The sequence below is a fragment of the Pipistrellus hanaki genome, assembly GCF_964339955.1.
Source record: "Pipistrellus hanaki genome assembly, chromosome: 1".
Classification (NCBI taxonomy): Eukaryota; Metazoa; Chordata; class Mammalia; order Chiroptera; family Vespertilionidae; genus Pipistrellus; species Pipistrellus hanaki.
The window spans coordinates 164,550,592-164,572,761 of record NC_140503.1 but is presented as its reverse complement, the minus strand read 5'-3'; the positions used below and the strand labels follow the sequence as shown (position 1 = coordinate 164,572,761).

Here is a 22,170-nt window from a genome sequence, read left to right as displayed (position 1 = left end):
TCATTCATTCAACCAGTACTTACTCAGTTCTTATTATGTGCTTCACTCTGGCCTGGACTTGAACATTCTAGCAGGGATTAAAGGAACCTCTGCTCTCAGGCAGTTTATTGCCCGATGCCCCCTTTCTAGGAGCTGAGCAAAGTGAATTAGAAACATTTCTAAGAAAAGATGCTGAGGACAGAATTTGACATTGTTACTAAGAGGAGACAATTTGAATGGCTTTCAAATTAAGAGTCTGAATTGGCCATTGGCTTTGGTGATGTGGAAGTCATTGAAGACAAAGGGCAGGTTCAGTGGACTAAGGGAAATAAAGCCTGATTGGAATGGGTTCAGGGGAGAGGCAAAAATTGGGGACAACAGTGAAAACAGTGAGTAAAGGACATCGGGAGATAGGGCCATAGCTAGAAACATGAGGTGTCAGGGGAGGTTTTGTTTGTGTTTTAGGTTGGAACGTATTTTAGAATGTGTGTATGCTGGTGAGAATAACCCTATCGGTCTGTGATGGGAAATTTGATGGTGCTGTGAGAGGGGGGAATCTGCAGAGCCAGGTCTTGGAGTAAAGCAGGGACAGAACCAGGACAGGGCTGGCCTTCACTAGAAGCAGAGAGAGCTCATCCACTGGAAGAGGAAGGCAGCAGTACGTGGAGACAGGTGGAGGGAGGATTCATGGATTGGGAAGGTAAGGAGGACAAAGTGGATATTTGATTGGCTCTATTTTCTGCACGAGGATCTCTGAAGTTTGGGAGGAGTGGAGGAAGTATTTTCTCTTATGATTCTCTTACTGACATTTTCTTTCTCCACCTTGCTTTGTTGTAAGAATAGCACATATAATATATAAAATGTACGACATACGTTTTAACTGTTTATGTTATCCGTAAGGCTTCCAGCCAACAGTATGCTGTTAGTAAAGTTTTGGGCGAGTCAAAAGTTGCATGCACATTTTCAACTGGGCAGGTGTTAGCACCGCTCCCCACATTGTTCAAGGTCAATGATACATACACATGTAACACCTCACCACAGTTAAGATAGTAAATATACCTATTTCCTCCAAAAGTTTTGTCACACTTCTTTGTAATTTCTCCCTCCCAGCCCACCCTAACTGCTGGGGCTGACCAGCAGACCCTGAGCGAGGGATGAATGGATGACTACCACACAATGTTTGCTGTGAAAGAGAGGGCTAAGGGACTGCCTGGCTAAAGGAACCAGGCAGGCAGCCTCCATTGCCTGCCTCGTTAGGCTTTTATTGTAGCAGCAGTTTGAGATGAAGTTTATCTTATAGATGCAATCAGTAGGGTAAGTAATCTTGGGAGAACATGTGTGTTTGTAGTGTCCTGTAAGCAAGGACACCCAAAGATTAAGCATAAGAATTCCAGTAAACACCAGGAGTGTCTGTCTGCATGCACACAGACTTGTTTGGAAAGGTCAAGGAATAATTAGGAGCACCTCCTTCAGCACTCCCCTAAGTCTCCCCTAAGTCAGAATTCTTATAAACAGGGCAGGCAGCCTTCTGCACACTCCCCTTTTCTCAGAATGTCCTCCTTACAAACTTTCCAACCAAGTTTCATCTTTCCCAACACGTAACCACTTCTTATCCGAGGTTCCCACTGAACTGCTTTCTGTCCCTGCAGATTAGCTTATATTTCTAGAAAGTTCTTTAAATGCCACCATACAGTACACATTCTTCCTCTCTGGCTTCTTTCCTTCAGCATGATTATTTTGATCCATTCATGTGTTTGTATATCGGCATTTCGTTCCTGTTATTACTGGATTGTAGTCCATGGCATGGCTATGCTACAATTTGTTTGTCCATGTATGGGTTGATGGACATTTGGGTTGTTCCCAAGTTGTGGCAATGATAAATAAAGCTGCTAAGGATATTTATATATATGCCTTTATATGGACATATGCTGTTTATTTTCTTGTGTAAATACCTAGGAATGGAATGGCTGGATTGTGTATGTTTAACTTTTTAAGGAACTGCCACACTGTTTCTGAAGTGTTTGCAAATATGGGACAATGTGTGTACATTTCCCTCATGGGTGTGTCGGAGTTCTAGTTCCCTGCGCCCTGGGGAAAGTGGTCAGGGAGGTCCTGGTGAGGTTTCAGGATTAATGAGTGTGTGTGGAAGAAGAGAGCTGGAAAGAGAGAAGGTGCTAGTTAGAGAAGTAAGGAGTTTGAAAATGAGATTTTGGAGGTGGCGCATAGTAGGACTGGGAAGTTATGGGTGTCTTCAGAGGACAAGCTCTTTGGAGGTGAGGACGTCAGGAACTGGGAGGCTAGGGTGTTAGATGGTTCATCCATTTGGGAGCTGAAATCACCAAGGTGGATGGCAGGAGTGATGCTAGAGAGCACCATAGTCAGCCAAGTGTGGGAGGGGAGGTGACCAGGAAAGTGGTAGTTGGCTGCAATGAAGGGCAAACGTGAAATATGCTGGGGAATCTTACTTATATTAAAGTTTTTAAATTGTGAGATGTTTTAGGTATTCAGAACACCATACATAGAACATATATAAAACCTCAAGAAATAGAACATTACCTGATGTGAATTGCAACTGTGAAGAATTGAATATCCCCTGGGCTGTGATGCTGATGATGAAATGAATTATAATAACTACCAGTGATGTTAATGACCAGGTGTGGAGTGTGGACTAGGTGGTGGGCCTGCACTAAGCTCTTCATGTTTAATTCTCACTACAGTGATTCCCCACAAGATTGACCCTGTTTTTTCCATTTTGTAACAAATGGAGTCAAAGAAATAAAAAAAAGAAGTAGAGCATTACCAGGACCTTTTAAATACCCTCAGTGCCCTTTCCAACTGGACTCCCTCAGGTAACAGCTAGCCTGAGGCTGTATTTCTCTTCCCTTGTTTTCATTTATGGTTCACCTCATGCTTACTGTTATGTGGTTTTACCTGGTATTTCTTTTTAACTCTATATAAAATTTTCAGCCCTGGCTAATATGGCTCAGTCAGTTGGTGGATCGTCAGGCACATACCCAGGTTGTGGGTTCCATCCCCAGTTGGGCCCCATGCAGGAGGCAACCAACTGATGCTTCTCACATTGATGTTTTTTCTCTTTCTCTCTAAAAAATAGAAAATAAATAAATAAATAAACTTCAGACCACATGAATTCTCTTTGCAGCTTTTTTCCCCCCTCGGTGAATCATATGTTGATTCATAAGTGAATCTATGTTTGCGTTGGTTCATGTAGCTGTGGTTTGGTTTTCATTTTGTTAAGGTATTCATAGTGGGAATATTCCATAACTTATTTACCACTCTATTTGGCTTATAATTCCAGATTCTCTCTATTACAAAGGATATTATATGTGTCTTGGTATATGGGGAAGAAGTCTTTCTCCATGGTAGGTGCTGGATATGTGTGTGTGTGTGTGTGTGTGTGTGTGTGTGTGTGTGTGTAAAACAAGACAGGAACGCTGGTGTGAAAATGGCAAAAGGAGCAGAAAAGACACCAGCCTATATGCAGGCCCAGTGCTGTGTGGGTGAGGGAAGCTGCAGGGGAAGGTTGTTGCTGAGTATATTGAGGCTTTGAGTTGGAAATCCTTCCCCATTATTCCCAGAGTGACTTTCTCCCTGGGCCTCACCTGCTGTGGATCATCTCTATGGCTCTGTGTGGATGCAATAGAAGTGTAACACAAAAGCAATCAAGACAGACTCAGGGAACTCAGGCTTAATTCAAAAGAATTGTGTTTCATATTATGCCTAATTTTGTGAGCTCTGTCAAACATTCTAACCTTATAAATCATCGTCATCATCACCATCGCGAGTCCGTTGTTCCTTCTACTTAATCAATAAAGATTTATTGGGTGTCCTATGTCTCTGGCACTATGTAGATTCTGGTAATGCCACTATTAACAGGAACAAATGGTTTCCCTGAGTCAGATATATGAGCTCTTAGTGCAACTAATGGTTATAGCAAAGCTGTTGAAGTAGGAACAACCCTGGCTTGTGTGGGTATCTCCTAAATTCCAAGTTCCTTCTCCCACCCTTTCAAATCTACTCCCTGGAGCATCTTCGATAAAAGTAATGAGTAGTCAGCCGAAACCGGTTTGGCTCAGTGGATAGAGCATCGGCCTGCGGACAGAAGGGTCCCAGGTTTGATTCTGGTCAAGGTCATGTACCTTGGTTGCAGGCACATACCCAGTAGGGGGTGTGCAAGAGGCAGCTGATCGATGTCTCTCTCTCATCGATGTCTCTAAGTCTCTATCCCTCTCTCTTTCTCTCTGTAAAAAAATCAATAAAATATATTTATAAAAAAAAAAAAAAAGTAAGGAGTGGTCAGATGGGCTCTATTGGAAGAGTACAGTTTTGAAATCATTGCCCATGCGTTACTCTGTAACAAATATAGGTCTGGAGCTTGGCTAGCTTTGAAGATACAATGGTGAGCAAATAGATATGGGCCATGAAGTAGATTTCAGTCATCTAGTGACACATTTCACCAAAATATTAAGCCATGACCAGTACAACAAAAGAAAACCAATGAAGTTCCTCTCCTATACACATCTCCTTTACTCAGTGAATATTTAGCACCGGCAACAACGCGCTCTTCACAATCCTGAGAAGGGTGGGGAGGGGAGTGCAGCCTCAAGGACCTTTGCAAAGTTGACCGGCTTCCAAGGAGCTCTTGTTTCTCCCACTTTTAGATTCCTGATACCCATCGCATTCCAGCAGACCAACCGCCCTGTGCCAGTCGTGTATTCTCTGAATACTGAGTTTCAACTCTGCAATAATGAGAAAGTGTTTCTGATGGATCCCAACACATCTGATATGTCCCTGGCAGAAATGGATTACAAAGGAGCCTTCTCAAAAGGTGAGTTGTTCCCTTCGCCTGCACAAAGAGACCGTGGCTGGATGCGAGAAGTATTCCAGTTAAGCCCCAGGGCCAGCATCTCAGCTCATCAGCTTTCAGTCAACTTGCCAGGGAAGATTCCCTCGGGGAGATGCCAAAGCAGACTGATTCCTAGAGTCAAAGGAATAGACCCGTGTTCTTCCTTCATATCATTTCACAGTCAGATCACATGTTTGGCAGTGTCGTTATTGGCGGTGTGGCACTGTGGGAAAGCACTGAGTGATCTGAGTGGTAAGACTGGAGTTTCCTATCAGATTCTAACACACTGACTCTGGGCAGGTTGCTTTATCTCTCAGTTCCTCAGAGAGATTGCAACATAACCCTCACTGCCAGCTTCAAAGATATGCCAAACATATATGTGCTCTCCGTCATGCTTCCTCTGCTTGGAATGGTTCCTCTGCCCCCTCCTTGCCCCACACATGGTTCCCTTGACTTTTCGAAAGGCACTCTCTCTTCCTCTCTCTCTCTCTCTCTCTCTCCCCCTTTGGATCTCTACTTACATGTTCATCTTCTCAATAAGCCTTTCCCTGACCACACTAGGCAGTCTAACGTACATAGGCCTTCATAGTTTTCATTTTCACAGAACACTCTTCAGTTTTTATAGTACTTGTCACATTTTTAATATTTTATAATACATATTATCTCCCTATTTGTTGCCTATCTCTACCAGTAGACTGTAACTTGCTTGAGAACAGAGATTGTGATCCAATTTGCACAACATACCACCAGTACCTGGGTGCTCAATAAATACTTGTTGAATGAATAAATTAATAAAACAAGATCTGCCTTTCCTCTCTCCATTACCCCTTCTGCCTTTTTCTTACTTTTAATCTTCTCCCCATAGCTGAGGTTTCTCTCTCGTCCTAAAAACACATCCAAGTCATGCCCTGAACAGGAAAAAAAACAAAAAATTCTCAACCTTACCTCCACTTCAAGCCTTCTTTTCTTTTCTTTGAGGAACTTCCTGAGGGAGCAGTGAGCATACACTGTCTCCATGGCCTTTCTTCATGGGCAGTGCTCCAGCCACCCATTCCAGACTGGGTCTGTCCCACCCCCCATGCAGAACTGTCTCTTGTCAGTGACACTTGGCTTCCTTTGCACCAGCCTCGCCAGACACGGTCTTGCCTGTCTGACCTCTCTTCACTCTCCTTTCCTGAGTCTCTGTTCTCTGCCCTGTGTGTGCTGTTGTCCCCATGTTCTTTGCTTGGCTCCTTCTGTTTTCATTTCAGTGCTACTTCTGGCCATCCCCGTGGCTTGTGCCATCTGTTTACTCTGAACCTGCTAGAGCTGTGGTCGGCAAACTGCGGCTCGCGAGCCATATGCGGTTCTTTGGCCCCTTGAGTGTGGCTCTTCCACAAAACACCACAGCCTGGGCGAGTCTATGTTGAAGAAGTAGAGTTAGAAAAAGTTTAAGTTTAAAAAATTTGGCTCTCAAAAGAAATTTCAGTCGTTGCACTGTTGATATTTGGCTCTGTTGACTAATGAGTTTGCCGACCACCTGTGCTAGAGTCCTACTACTCCACAGCCATTCCACAAAAGCTGACCTTATTTCTGATCTCACCTGAGCTTCATTCCTCACTTCCATGTGCAATCTGTCCACCACGCCTCTCCAGTAGATGTCTTTCAGACACCTAGCGATGCCTAGAGCTGGACTTACCTCCCTCTAAATATGCTTCTCCCTTATCCCCTGTCCCGCTGACAGCATCCCCATACTTGAGGTGCCCCAGGAAACAACCTCAGGGTTATCCTTCCCTTCTTCACCTCCCCATCCATCATTTAAAATGAATAGAATCCAACTCCTAGACATTACTTGAATCCACCCCTTTGCTTCCCAGCTATAGTTTAGATATCTATCACTAGAGCATTAAAATAGTCCTTATCTGATCTCTGTGACTCAAGTCTCTTAGGCTCCTCCATTCTGTTTTCTGAAGCCCAGATGTGTTGATATTATGTCCAGGCTTAAAACCTTCCCATGTTCCCTGTTACTTACATACTTAAGACCAGAATCCTTAGCACCAGGAGTCTATCTTCACAGGAGTCTCCTCCAATCCAATCACACTGACCTACCACAGAGCAAATGCTCTGGACAAGTGTTTGGAGTCAGACAGATTTGTGCTCAACTTCTGTGCCTCATGTCACAGAGAGGAAAACTTGGATGAGTTTTTATTTTATTTTATTAATATGTTTTATTGATTTTTCACAGAGAGTAAGGGAGAGGGAGAGAGAGTTAGAAACATTGATGAGAGAGAAACATCAATCAGCTGCCTCCCACACACCCCCTACTGGGGATGTACCCAAAACCAAGGTACATGACCTTGACCAGAATCAAACCTGGGACCCTTCTGTCCGCAGGCCAATGCTCTATCCACTGAGCCAAACCGGTCAGGGCTGGATGAGTTATTTTAAACAAGATAGTCATTGAACCTATCTCTTTGGGCTCATAGGAGGATGTAAATAAGACAGTGTAGCTGAAGAACTTATTGCCACGTCAGGCACTAAGTGCCAGGGACTCATACCCTTCTGGCATTCAATATTTTGTACTGGAGTTTCTTTCCCCTAGAATGCTCTCCCTGCCTCTTCCTTCCATCTCAAATGCTCTTTCTGACAAACACCTACTTGTGTTTCAGGTTTATGCTCCAATATCCTTGTTATATCCTTCCATACCTCTCCCCAGGCAGATTTCTGTGCTTGTTTAACATTATGTACCTCCCTCTATTGTGGTTGACAATAGCATAGAGTTGTGGTGGTTAATAGTGTAGGCTGTAGAGCCAAAGAACCTTGACTTTGAATCCCACCCTCACCACTTCCTAGCTTTGTGACCTTCAACAAGTCACTTAACCACTCTGTGCCTCGATTTTCTCATTTGTGAAATTGTCAGTACTACATGAGTTCTTACATGGGAAGGACGTAGTTCAGTATCCAGCATATAGTATAAGTTTGATAAATGTTAGCTATTTTAGCAATTATTAGCTATTATGACTGTTCTCTCAGCTGCATCTCACGCACCCTTTGTATCCCCTGCACATAAAAGAGTGCTTGTCACACTTTAAATGCTTAATTAATATATTTTGAATAAAAGAAGCATGTGGATTCAAAAAGCTCCTCATAGAAAGATATTTTTGTCTCTAAGAGAGTGTGTTAAATCCTTTTTTACCCTTGACATTTCTTTCTCTTTAAAGTCTGACCTAATTAATGCCTCTCAATCTTTCCAGGTCAAATCCTTTATGGCCGAGTACTTTGGAATCCAGAACAAAACCTTAATTCTGCTTACAAACTCCAGCTGGAGAAAGTCTATCTGTGTACTGGCAAGGATGGCTATGTGCCTTTCTTTGATCCCACGGGGACAATCTACAATGAAGGGCCACAGTATGGATGCATTCAGCCAAACAAATACCTAAAACACAGATTCTTGCTGCTGGTATGTAACTGTTGATGTTAAAAAGATGACACTTGAGCCGAAACTGGTTTGGCTCAGTGGCTAGAGCGTCGGCCTGCGGACTGAGAGGTCCTGGGTTCGATTCTGGTCAAAGGTATGTACATTGGTTGCGGGCACATCCCCAGTAGGGGGTGTGCAGGAGGCGGCTGGTCGATGTTCCTCTCTCATCGATGTTTCTAGCTCTCTATCTCTCTCCCTTCCTCTCTGTAAAAATCAATAAAATATATATATTTTTTTTAAAAAAAGATGACACTTGAGTAGATTTTTCTCAGCTCTGAGTCCTTTCTAGAGCTAGAGCTAATAGAACTCTAGTCTTTATGATTTTATATATTTGTATATTTTATATATAATTTGTTGCTTCTCTCTGATCAGCTGAATTCTAGTACATATCTGATGGTATGGTGGGTATCAGACAAGCTATTATTAATGTCCCAGGAAAAGGAAAGTCTAGCCCAATGTTTCTCAAGGTGAGGTCCAGAGACCCTGAACATCCTCAGTACTCATTCAGGGAGTCCACAAGGTCAAAACTACATTCCTAACAGTATGATGACACTTGCCTTTTCCACACTCATTCCTTCATGAGTGTAGAGAGCATGAAAGATTTATCGATATGATTTCAGATTCCACGTTATAACTAATATTTTTTAAATTGCACTTATCAACTTAATGATAAAAGTTATTGATAAAAGCTATTAAAACATTCTTACCTTTAAACTGCATAGCTATGTGAGATCATTTTCTTCATATACATCAGCCAAAACAACATAGCACAATTGACTGAATATAGGAGTTACGAGAATCTAGTTCTTTTCCAGAGATTTGCAAAAATATAAAGGAATACCAGCTCCTTTTTGGGAAGATGGGGGTGAATATAGATATTTTCTCTTAAAAAAAAAAAATGTTACTTATGTTAATATGTCATGGGTTTTTCACTGCCATTTTAAAACAAATTCATAAATAGTATTTTTTTATTTTTCAGTGTTAATTTTAATACAGTAAATACTGATAGATACAAACCACATAAACAAGAGACTTTTGGGGTCCTTGATGTTTAAGTGTATAAAGGTTTCTGAGACCACATAGCTTGAGAGTTATTTGCCTGGACACTCCGCTCTCTGTGCATTGAGATCAGAGGCCACCAGGTGTCCTCCCTGGAAGCGGGGGTGGTGCCCAGAGGTGACCCCAGGAGAGGGCTTCTGCTTCTCTCCTGACCCCAGCCCACAACAGGGGAAGGGTACCTTTCTTTTTCCAGTGACTGCTGCTTGCCAGTCCAGTGGTCCCATCTTTCTAACTCTCTTTCTCTTTTTTTCCCTGAAAACCCAGGACCGCAGTCAGCCAGAGGTAACCGATAGGTACTTCCACGACGTGCCCTTTGAGGCCCACTTTGCTTCCGAGCTGCCTGATTTCCACGTGGTCAGTAGCATGCCAGGCGTGGATGGGTTTACTCTGAAAGTTGATGCGCTCTATAAGGTGAGTGCGATAAGAAGAGAAGCAAAGGACCACGGCCACTTTAAAGATTGCAAAAGGAAGACATATCATCTGTGGACTGTCAGTTTCTTTGTACAGCATCTAGCATGTCCTTTTTATTGTTATTAAGCTTATCATTCACCCAAGATTTTTAACATTTACCTCCAATATGACAAATTAATGGTAAAAATTATTTAATTTGCATATAGTCTCTTGTGTATTGGTTGCTTACCATATCCTAGTTTTTCCTAATTATTGTTTACCTTGCCTGCCTTCTGGGCTCTATTTTTACAAGCATGTGGAAAACATTTAACAAAATCATAAACATAATACAATAATTTAGGATGGCAATAATGAGTAATATTTGATGAGAAAAAAATACTCTTAAGTCCCAGTAATAAACAAGAACTTCCAAGATCAAATTCCACTTTTTTCTGTCTCCAAATAGTAATCTATGACCTTAGGTTTTAAAACTATTATCACTCTTTGGAGGTTAGTTCAAAATCATGGAGGGTGTCAATGGGACCAGATGACATGGCAATAAAATACTTGATGGTATAACCGCTCAGGGGATGTCCAGAGAATATTCAGATTTAGCAAATTTTTGTCAAGTATCTGCTTCTTACGCACAGAGTAGGTGTTTAGTGAATAAAGTATCTGCTTCTTATGCACAGAGTAGGTATTTAATGAATATTTGTTGAATGACTATTTTAGCTAAAGTTCATTATTAAGTAGTAAATTAGCATAACAAACAATTAAAGGTCCCTTGGAATTAAAGTGGTTATTGATACTGTTACTTGTCTATAATCAAGGAAGACCAACAAACATAAGCATTTAACAGCTACAGAGAAATAAATTCTTAGCACTATTCTATACACAGATAGACAAAGAGAAAAAGAATGTGAATAGCTGGACCAGCATCACCCTAATTTAGAAATAAAATGGAATCCATAAACTCCATCATATTTGGTTGAATTCTCTAATGGTAAACACAAACCACTGCAAATGCCTTTCTTGAAATGCATCACTTGCATTTATCTATTGAGGCTTATGGTGGCAACTGTCTTTTTTTTATTTTCTTTTTTTTTTTTATTAAGGCATTATATGTGTACATAATGGCAATTTAAAGTAGGAGTAGGTCAAAATCTAAGTTCAAACATACATTGGAGGTCTGACTATATACTAAGTCAGTATTATATAACTAGTTGATGATTAGTTTAGATAAGCAATTCAATTTGTGTGAATTAAATTATCATTTTTTTCTCAAACCAAAAATCAAAATGTATAGTCTTAGCATAGCTTTATCCTGATCTATTTATTTGTTAAATGAAAAATCTTAGGTATGAAAATTAAATCATGTTTATTTCACATTTATTAAGCATGTAAAATTATATAAGCTTTGTTGGGACTGGCCTGGAAAACCTTGGTTGTTGTACCGTTTCCTTTTGTCAGAGGTCGTCTGTGGGCAGCAATGACATGCTCGGTTTGTCTCCCGTTTTCCTCCTCCTGCAGGTGGAAGCAGGACACCAGTGGTACCTCCAGGTCATCTACATCATTGGCCCTGACACCCTGTCAGGGCCCCGGGTCCAGCGCTCTCTCACAGCTCCTCTGAGGCGCCACCGCAGGGACCTAGTGGACCCCAGCAGCCGGCTGGCCCTTGCCGACTCCCTCATCTACGACAATGAAGGGGACCAAGTCAAGAATGGCACCAACATGAAGTCCCTCACTCTGGACATGAAGGAGCCCGTGGTAGCCGCCTCTCTGTCCCAGACGGGGGCGTCTATCGGCAGTGCGCTCGCTGCTATCATGCTTCTGCTACTGGTGTTCTTGGTGGCTTGTTTCGTCACCAGGAAGTGCCAGAAGCAGAGGAAGGAACCGCCCATGGAGGACATTGTGGAGGAATACCCTCTGAACACCAAGGTGGAGGTGCCCAAGGGGAGCCCCGACAGGGTGGAGAAGAACGTGAGCAGACAGTACTGCACCGTGCGGAACGTCAACATCCTGAGCCACGCCGAGGGGGCGTACGTGTTCAAAGGTGCTAAAGTGAAAAAACTGAATCTGGAAGTCAGAGTTCACAACAACTTACAAGATGGAACAGAAGTTTAAGGGAGGAGACCCATGTGTATTTTTTTCTAAAAATCATTTTTTTATAAAACGGGAGAAATACTGGTATTTTTATAATCTTGCAGAGGAAAAAGGAAAACTAATAGCTTTGAGCAGGGGAAGGTACACATCACTTGCATCCACTCACAACTGAGCTACCTCATGCAACAGAGAACCACTAGGACTCCCAGAGGATTGGAGTCGCTGTTTCTGTGGATCCCTTTAGTAGTCTCGGTAGCCACAGCTGCTCCTGGAAGGCTGATCTCCTAAAGCAAGTGTGTTAGAGTTAGGACAGGAGGTAGACGTTTAGGTTAGACTCTCAATTCCAATAATTATAGGCTATTGCTGTTCCTTGTGATTAAGCCCCTATCCCAGTGGTTGGCAAACTCATTCGTCAACAAAGCGGCAAACCGCGGCTCATGAGCCATATGTGGCTCTCAAGCTGCAGTTTGCCCACCACTGGGTTAGCTGATGGACAGTGGCAGGTCTCAGAAAGTGGCCTTCAGGGCCTCTGGTCTCCTCCCCCACTTCCAGCTTTCTTCTACTTGGGCTTCGCCTGGGCCTCTGGACAGCAGAATTCAAATTGCTGACACCCAGATTCCATTCAAAATTCTGCTAATCAGCACAATGTTGTATTTCTCATTGCATCCACTGGACAGCCTGCACAAACTCCGTGGCCTCTAATTGCACTTTGCCATTTCCAAAGTCCTTTTCACCCAGGGGTTCAAAGTGCTCCATTACAGGAGAAACCTCGGGCATGGCGGGAGGGGGGGACTGAAACCTACAGAAAAGGAGGACCTGGCAAGCACCTCGGAGCACATCATTGATGCACTGCACCCTAGTCCTTGTGCCCGACTAGGTGATGCTGCATCAAGGACACGGCAGGACCCCTTTCTGTCAAAGGATGCTACAACACAAGGTCACTGCACATGACCTTTTTCTACATTGCCATGGATGCTTTAAAAACCTACCACATTTCCTGCTACCCCAAGCTTTGCCCAGTCCAGTCATAGACAAGCCTATGTGCTTTGCTCGCTGTGGGGTTTTTGTTGTGCTAGGGTTTCAGGAAAGTGAGCAACTCATTTGAATAAAGCAAATTAGGATAAAGCCCAGGCCAGAGTGGAATCACTGAATAGATGCCTACTAATATAACACAGCAGATAAAGCACTAGTACTCACAGCAGATAAAGGCACCATTCCTGGTACCGTACGTATTTCAGGGATTTCTCTTCGTGGGGGTTCTTTCCTGGTAGCTCAGGCACTTATTTTTACCATATCAGCACATGACAAGGCCATCAACACATGGCTTGTAAATGATTTAGTGTTCAAATAGCAACTTAACGACTTTGCACATTGCGTACACACTGCTTGCTTTTGTGCTTCTTTTTGGTGCCTGCCGTATTGCAAAACCATAAGCATGCAGGTCTTCAACTGGAGACACCATTTCATTATTCTCTTCCTGATGCATGGCACACCATAACCACTGAGCAAATGACCCAAGCCCTTTGGAACATTCCAGACTGGGAACACTTTGGTACTAAAAGCTAGAAAGAATGAGCTCGGAAAGGTTTTCGGCACCTCTGCCAGACTCCAAGCTCCTTGAGAGTAGGACCTGTGTGAGCCATGACTTTGGTTATTGAGCAGTGCCTTGCATAGAACAAGCACTCTGGAAATATTTGTTAAGTGAACAGTTGACTGGTGTCATAGGTGAGTTATAGAGGAATACATTTAGAAACGGGAGGGAAGAGGGTATGGTGGCAATATCAAAAGGGAAAGTAGAGAGAAAAGCAAAAACTGACTTCTCCTTGGATTATGAAATAATCTCATTGGAACAAAGCACAAAGAAGCACCAGTTTACATAAACATGAATCTGGCCATGGTCTTAAGGAGGACTAAACAGACAAGTTGTAATAGTGCATTAGCAGGAGGTGAGACTGTCCTTGGTCTCCAGAGCAGGACATTTAGAGGAATGTCTGACTTAGCATGCCGAGATGAATGTAATGTTTTCATGATAGGATGAACTGAGGGAGCCCAGAGCCGGACACGCTAGCCTGACTGGTCTGGTGCCACTTGAGACACCAGACAATTTGGGGCAGAATTTATGTACCCACCTCACAAATCCAGCATTGTTGTCTCATGGCTCCCTGCTCACCAGAGGGGCAGACTCTTCTAACAACCTAGAGGACTCATGCTAATTCTTCTGGGACAGGAAGCCAGTCATGCGAAGAGCGACTTTGACTTGGTCCTTTATTTATAGTTCCTCGTGCCAGATGCTTACACATTAAAGCAACATCTTTCCATTTGCTCAAATATTCATCTTGCCCATCCTCTCTATTGCTACCACATGGGGAGAGGGCAGGCAGTTGGCAGGATGAAGCCAGTTGGGAAGCGCTGGACACTGAGATCTCTGCGTGCCCCTAGCAGCCTCCACGGAGGAGGTCTTGCATGACTGGGGCAGTGTCCTGTGAAGACCTTGAGGTAGCGAATCGTCTGTGCGAAGGGAACCCCTTGGAATAGTCCTGCCTTCCTTCCTCTCAGCCTTTCCCCCCACCACGTACACGTTCCTGAATGCGGTGCTTCTCTAGTGGATGACACATTACACGGAAAGTGTTAAGAGATGTGAACTTGAGATTGACTCCTTCGATACAGAATTTATTTCGTTTATGTTTTAGACTTCATTTAGGGATCAGATCATTTGGTGGCTGATGTGGGATTATACTTCAGTCAAAACCCTGCTTTCTGTTCCTGACTTGCTCACTAAAGCCTCGTGTGTGTTTACTAACCTGTCATAGCATGCCTTTAGGTAAGAAGGAACAAAGCCCCTCGGGGGCTGCTGTTTACTGTCACACACTGGCTGGCTGTGGAGGTTAAAAGAAAGAAGAGTCCGCAGCTTTTTCCTGCCTGCATTGTCCCCGGGCCTCCTGGAGGCCTCCCGCAGTCTCATTGGTGGATGGGAAATCATAGTGGAATATGTTTGCACAGCCTTCTGACATTCAGGCTCGGTGTCCTATAAGGATTCCTGTGATTCTTGGATACTGCGCTCCTGCTCAGACTGAGTAAAATATTTGTGGTGCTGTCAACATGATTTCTTGACTCTCAAATGATTTTTGTATTTCCAATACCAATTTGTGTGTTATGAATTTCTGATCTCTTCAATAGCATATGTCATTATATAAATTTGTATTAATAAGTGCCAGTCTGGTTGCTTTTTTTTTTCTTCTATGTTCATTTTAGATTATTCATCTCATAAGACTTTGCCCTTGAGATGGAAAAATCCTTTTGCGGCAAAGTTTTTTGGAATAAGTCCCCCTGAATGGGGTTGAATTTGAGACACATACTAACTGTGCTAAGAGCATGATAGAGAATTACACATCTCCAGATCATCATAGCTCTCTTCTTGCAATCAGTTGCAACCCTAGGACAAAGAGGAATCCTTAAAATCTCCATGTGCAATACAATAAGATGATTATTCACACTATATTACCATCAAACTTTCTCAGGACTGTGATCTAGTGTGAGAATGGCTATGAGCTCTTATGCACACACAAAGGTTCATTAAGTGTCCATAACACCCAGGAGATGACCAAAGCACCAAATAATAGTTTATTGGCCTATGAAGGGGAAAATGGCAGAGTCCAAATGGGACTATGCCCAGGCAGTCTTGGCATTCTGCAAGCCTGTGCATTTGTGTGCCTCCCTCCATGTGAAATTGTTTTATATGAAAAAAACAAAAATATTGCTAAGGATGGTGATCAGGAGGCCTCTGTTGGCACCTTTTCATGGTACATTAGCAAACTCAGCAAGACTTGAGGAAGCATGTTTTTATAAAATCTGGGAAAAGAACCACAACCAAGCCTAGGATTTCCTTAGGTGCTGCCAGGACTTACCTTGAGTTTTACTTCCTCACAATTTCCTGTGATTGTCCCATACCTCACAGCAGGCTTTAAGCCCTGGGGTGCATTTCTCTGGGGTCCAGGGAGAAGCTGTGTCAAACACCAATCTATGAATTGTTAGGAATGGCTATGAAAATGCTCCCTAAGACCTGAGATTTCATAGCTATAATATTTAGAAAACTTGAGTAAGTGGCAGAAAACAAGTTCTTATATAAATTCGTGAGCCACATGCAGCTCTTTGGCCTCTTGAGTGTGGCTCTTCTACAAATACCACGGCCTGGGTGAGTCTATTTTGAAGAAGTGGCAGTAGAAGAAGTTTAAGTTTAAAAAATTTGGCTCTCAAAAGGAATTTCAATCGTTGTACTATTGATATTTGGCTCTGTTGACTAATGAGTTTGCCAACCACTGTCTTAAGGTAATATAATATATATAAAAGCCCAGGGTCTGTAGGGACCGAAGGCTCAACCAAATGTGAGGCTGCTTCCACAACAGGCTCTGGTGGGACTGGTGAGCAGGTTGAACTGCTGACATCTCAGGAAGAGAGAGAGGCTGGTTGAGTAATGGCTACCATGGCTGCTGGTGAGGGGGAGAGAGAGAGAGAGAGAGAGAGAGAGAGAGGCTGCAGATCAGGCCGTGCTTCTCTCTCTCTGTCTTTGTCTCTCTCTGCTTCACCAGCAGTCATACCTTTCTCTCTCTTAGAGATCAGCAGTTCAGCCCGCAGTCTGGGGGGATATTAATCAGCCCTGCCTTTCTGATCAGGCCCAGAGATAGGTCCAGAGACACTGACTGGCATAGAAATTGACCAATCAGAACCAAATCTGGGTGAACTGTGAAAACAGAACCTAAAGTGGAGGCTGAAGAGGGGTTTTAATGGCAACAGCTGTTTGAGGTAAGACGTAAGAAAGTATTATAGTTCAATTTTTTAATGACTGGTTTGGCGGTATAGTGCATATGGCTGGCTATCAGTCCAGATATAAGGATTATGTATTTTTTCTGCCAAGAGCATCTCCTCCTGATGAAAAAAGCTCCCTGTCCCCCCCATTTAAGGAATCTTATCCTATATAATCAATCTCTACTAATAAAAGGGTAATATGCTAATTAGAGCAGGTCAACCGGCCATCTTCTGGACATCCAACTTACTTCAGGACAAAGCCATAGTGGTGGGGGCCAAGACAAAGGCAGTTAGGAGTGAGATCAGGCCGGCAGGGGAGGGCAGTTGGGGTCAAGATCAGGCCAGCAGGGGAGAACTGTTAGGGGTGACCAGGGAGGCAGGCAGAGAAGTTAGGGGCGATTAGACAGGCAGGCAGGTGAGTGGTTAGGAGCCAGTGGTCTCATATTGCCAGAGGGATGTCCAACTGCTGGTTTATGCCTGATCCCTGTGGGGTCCCCGATTGAAAAGGGTGCAGGCTAGGCTGAGGGAATCCTCCCCCCATACACAAATTTCATGCACCAGGATGAAATCAGTGTGTGTGTGTGTATGTGTGTGTGTGTGTGTATTCACTTCTTTACATTCTCTACCCCATCCAGTTCCTGTAACCACCTAAGACATGGTTCTTGGTGACTGTCCTGGATAATTTTTCTTGAAAATTTCACATGAATCCGGGATTTCAAATCTTTGCCAAAGGCCCTCATAAGCACAAATTGGTGTTGCTTAATAGTAGTCCAAAGCTCCTATAACTTGGATTCAATGCTTGTCATTAAAAATTTCAGTCACTAGATTACTACAACAAAATAGACCAAGATTGCAACTCTCTAAAAAAAAATCTAGCAAATATTATTCCTGGGCTCATTTGGTTTAAGGCCATTAAGTTCTAAGACCAGTAAGTTATAAAAGTTTACTAGAATCCTACTCTCTGGGACAACTTTCATAAATTGCTAAAAACCAATTTCAAGCCGAAACTGGTTTGGCTCAGTGGATAGAGCTTCGGCCTGCGGACTGAAGGGTCCCGAGTTCAGTTCCGGTCTGGGGCATGTGCCTTGGTTGTGGGTACATCCCCAGTGGAGGGTGTGTGGGAGGCAGCTGATCGATGATTCTCTCTCATTGATGTTTCTAGCTCTCTGTCCATCTCTCTTCCTCTCTGTAAAGAATCAATAAAATATATTTTTTTAAAATTTTTCAAGATGTCTCCCTTAAACATCCCATTAAAGAGTGTGTCCAAAATGAACCCGCATGTGATAACAGTGACTCCCGAAAGTCCCATGCTGCTTATTCTGTTTGTCTCCATAGGCATTCTCTGCCTTGTTTATGCTCCAGGAAACTCTTTCCAAACTGCTTCTGCAAGGCTCCTCTGCCCCTTGGCTTGTGGCTGAGAGGGGCCAAATGATGGGAGAGAACTTGGGAAATGTCTATTCCTCCCCACTGCTTAGCTGTGGTTCTGATGGTGCCTGCAGCCTGCCCAGGCCACAGTCCAGTTTTCAACGGCTCTAAGACTGTCCTTCCTGTGTCCAGGAAGGCTAACAGCCACTTTTGATTTCAGCCTGTTCCTAGTCCTTGGGGCTTCGTCAGCACCGATTACTCATTTCCTTCTGGATATCTAGTTCTAGTACTTCCTGGTGTGTGGCATACAACCTGTGGAAGTTACCGTATTGAGCTAGTGAGTAAGCATGAAGTCAGTGCTTTACTCAGTGTCTGGCATAAGTCATAGCCCTCGGTAAATGTCCCCTTTCTGCCCCATGCTCATCCTAGAAGTTTCCAGAATGAGGTGGGGCTTAGTCTATTGCAGTGATCTCTACATGGGAGTCAGGAATTAGGATGGAAAACGGAAGACAGAACATGGTCATATCTTCTCTTGGTAGAAAGCTCATCACTCTCAATTTGTAAATCTGGTGCAAAGCTGCGGGCTCCAGCTTTTTAAGCCAGACTGTCTCTGCTTTCTCCATTGCGGCTCCTCTTTTATTTAAGGAAAGGTGTCCCCTTGAACTAGTGGTTCTTCAGCTCTAGGATCCAGCAGAATCACCTGGAGGCCTTTTTTTTTTTTTTTTTTTTTTTTTTGAGGGCTCTCTAAGGGGGTAGGAGAGTGTAGAATCTGAGAGAATTATTGCTTTGACAGGTTCCCAGGTCCAGCACCCAGTGTGGAGACTCTGCTCCGGCCTCCTCAGCTCCCACACAGCAGTCCAAGCCAGGCCTTCTCCTCTGAATCCCAGCACCTCCTGTGTGGGTTAAAGGGGCATCATGAATTGTCCTGCTGGAAGACTAAGGGGAAAAACATATTCTGATAGTTTAAGTAGCTGTCGATAAACCAAACCAAAAGTTTTCCATCAACTAAGTGACAATTCATCAGTCCTAATGTTTTTCTTCAAATGAATACTTTTACTAAAACTTTTTTCAGAACAGCAGGAATGGCAGGAGGCAACCTCACACCATGGTTGAGAAACACGGGGCACACTAATTTGAAGTTAAATAGAAACTAAGAATTCTTTCAGATGACAGTATCCAAATCTTTCCAATGTCATTGCTTCTCCCCTGCCTGCCCAGTCTTCTTGTTCCTGTGATCCTAATGCTGCCATGTCCCAGGTCCTTTCCCCAGAATTCAGCATCATGTATAAAGCACCACACATTACTGACTTCAGCTCCACACGAGTTTGTCTGGACCTCAGATTGTAAACTCACTATAGATATTCCAACTACGTCTGATTATTTCCTTTTAATCTTCCACAGCACATGCCTTTCAGGAAGTGTGCCGTCAACAAATACTTTTTGCTTATGTGTTCTTGGGTAAATCATTTAACCTTCCTAAGCCTCAGTTTCCCCTGCTGCAAATTCTAATAAAAATAGCACCTCCCAGGGTTGCCTTGAAGGTAAAAGAGATGGTGGAAGCAAGCATTTAATTCAAGGCCCAACATCAAAGAAACGGTAGCTTTAACTCCATCCTTCCTCACACAACTGCTCATAAGTCCGCCATGCAAGCAGGGCTCTACCTTCTAGCCTCCTTTTTGTTCTGTTGTGCCAAAGGCCCAGTATGCCCCACCACCTTGGCTCCTCCAGGCTTTGGGTCTAATTCTCATACTAAAGAGCCTGCAAGCTTAGCAGAACGACTACAAAGCCTCCTGGGTTCAAAAATGCAATCTGTGCAGAAACCGGTTTGGCTCAGTGGATAGAGCATCTGCCTGCGGACTGAAGGGCCCCAGGTTCCATTCCAGTCAGGGCATGTGCCTTGGTTGCGGGCACATCCCCAGTAGGGGGTGTGCAAGAGGCAGCTGATTGATGTTTCTCTCTCATTGATGTTTCTAACTCTCTACCCCTCTTCCTTCCTCTCTATAAAGAATAAATTATATATATATATATATATATATATATATATATATATATATATATATATAATATTTTTTAAAATATATTTTATTGAGTTTTTACAGAGAGGAAGAGGGAGGAATAGAGAGTTAGAACTGTCGATGAGAGAGAAACATCAACCAGCTGCCTCCTGCACACCCCCCACTGGAGATGTGCCCGCAACCAAGGCACATGCCCTGACTGGAATGGAACCTGGGACCCTTCAGTCCGCAGGCCGATGCTCTATCCACTGAGCCAAACCGGTTTCGGCTAAATATATATATATATATATTAAATGCAGTCTGCCATTTATTCCCCGTGTGGCTTTGTTTAAGTGTTTAAGTGACCTAATCTCTGAGTGTCGCTTTCCTTGTTTATAAAATGGGGGGAATAATAGTGTCTGTCTTATATAGCTGTTCGATTATTTAAAGAATGTTGACCATGCATGGAACAAAGTAAACGCTAGCTAGCCGCTATCCCTGTTAGCTGTCCGCCCTCTGCACCAGGCCCTTGGCAGTGAGGACTATGTACCTCATGTCTGCATCCGCAGCACCTGGAGCAAAATCAGCGCTGCAACCAATCCGAACTAGAACTTTAATGCAAGTGAAAAGGTGAAACCCGTGGAAGTGGGTTTCCAGGTGAGGATGGTGGGGGACCTGGAGGGAAAGTTGAGCGAGGCCCGAGGGCGGAGAGTTCTGGGCGTGGGAACCGAACCCGAGCTCAGAGGCGAGGGGCGCGGCTTCCCATCCGGCCAGCGGCGAGCAGGTGGGGCCCGGCCGGAGGAGGAGCGGGAGGAAGGGGTGTGGCTGCTGTAGCGGTCGCCTTTGCCAGCCCCACTGGGAACCGGCTTCGGAGCAGCAGCGCGGGACGCACACCCGGCTCACCGAACTCCCTCCCGGGCCGCTTCACGGTGAGTCCAGCCCCCTCCCCGCGCCCAGCGCCGCGCGGTCCTGGGCGCAGCTAACGTGGCGCCTTCGCTGCAAACCAACCGGGCAGCGCGGGTGCGGGGTCCGAGGGGCCTCAGACGCACAGAGTCAAGATCCCAAAGTGCCGCGCTCTGGGAGGGCCACCCAGCTAGGGTCACCCCGCAGCCCCTGGCCCTGCACCTTTCCCTTTTCATCACAGCTAACGGAATAGGTTGCCAGTTCAACCTTCCCAGTCCTAAAGGTCTTGGGACAGAAGAGCAAAGCGTTGGGAGGGTACAATGGGCCCAGATGCCTGGGGAAGGGAGACCCTGGCTCCAACCTCTGTACTCATTACTCGGAACCGCACCCTTCTTTGTGAGCATGCTGTCCTCTTCACAGGCGCAATTTATTTTGTTTTACTTATTTTTATTTATTTTTTTTTTAGGAGGTAGGAAAGTGTGTTTAGATATTGGGCGTTGGGAGTCCGAGAAGTTTGCTTAAATTTAAGAAGTTTTCTTAAACAGGCTCATCGTTTCCTTTTATTGCAACAGAACTCCATTCCCTGGATGTGACTCATTCTCCTGGCATTTGGCATTGGAGCCGGCAGGTGGGGGATGTGGGCACCTGATTGCAAATGACCACACCTATGGAGGAAGCTGTGGCTGGCAGGTTCTGGGCGGCTGGAGGCCCCTCTGGCTGCAGATAAGAAGTTGCACCACCAAAGCTAAATTCTTTCCAGGGATTTCTGATCACAGACAGCAAGACTTTGCCCTCATGTACAACTTTTTAAAATCAACATCATAAAAAAAGTAACTTACAGCTCTCATGAAGGCAGAGAACTTCAAATGGACAAGAAAGGGAACTTAAAGATGTAAAGGAAATCAGAATCTTGTTCTCAGGGCCACGAGGCTGTGTAGGGAAATCTGTTAAGAAAGAGGGATGCAGGCCCTATCTGGTTTGGCTCAGTGGATAGAGCGTCAGCCTAGGAACTCAAGGTTCCCAGGTTCAATTCCAATCTAAGGCATGTACGTTGGTTGTGGGCACATACCCAGTAGGGAGTGTGCAGGAGGCAGCTGATCGAAGTTTCTCTCTCATTGATGTTTCTAACTCTCTATCCCTCTCCCTTCCTCTCTATAAAAAATCAATAAAATTTATTTATTTATTTATTTATTTATTTATTTATTTTAAAAAGCAAAGCAGGGATGCAGGAGGAAGTAAAAGGAAATGATGTC

The 22,170-nt window shown here is 44.0% G+C and overlaps 2 protein-coding genes across 3 annotated transcripts in view; both read left to right on the top strand.

The window, feature by feature from the left end:
- Positions 1–15,059, top strand: part of FRAS1 (Fraser extracellular matrix complex subunit 1) — a 438,553-nt gene extending 423,494 nt beyond the window's left edge. Inside the window, exons 71-74 of the mRNA XM_084880389.1 lie at positions 4,659–4,825; positions 8,077–8,282; positions 9,624–9,770; positions 11,280–15,059. Of these exons, the coding sequence (XP_084736515.1) occupies positions 4,659–4,825; positions 8,077–8,282; positions 9,624–9,770; positions 11,280–11,873 (1,114 nt within the window). The 3' untranslated portion in view covers positions 11,874–15,059. The remainder of the gene's footprint in view (positions 1–4,658; positions 4,826–8,076; positions 8,283–9,623; positions 9,771–11,279) is intronic.
- A 5,610-nt stretch (positions 15,060–20,669) lies between these two features.
- The window catches only part of ANXA3 (annexin A3), a 45,470-nt gene continuing 43,969 nt past the window's right edge, over positions 20,670–22,170 (top strand). The window contains exons 1-2 of one of the 2 annotated variants that reach the window (XM_084889073.1): positions 20,670–20,943; positions 21,490–21,545. The gene's annotated coding sequence lies outside the window, so the exon portion shown is untranslated. The remainder of the gene's footprint in view (positions 20,944–21,489; positions 21,546–22,170) is intronic. The other variant, XM_084889072.1, reaches the window with a different exon arrangement.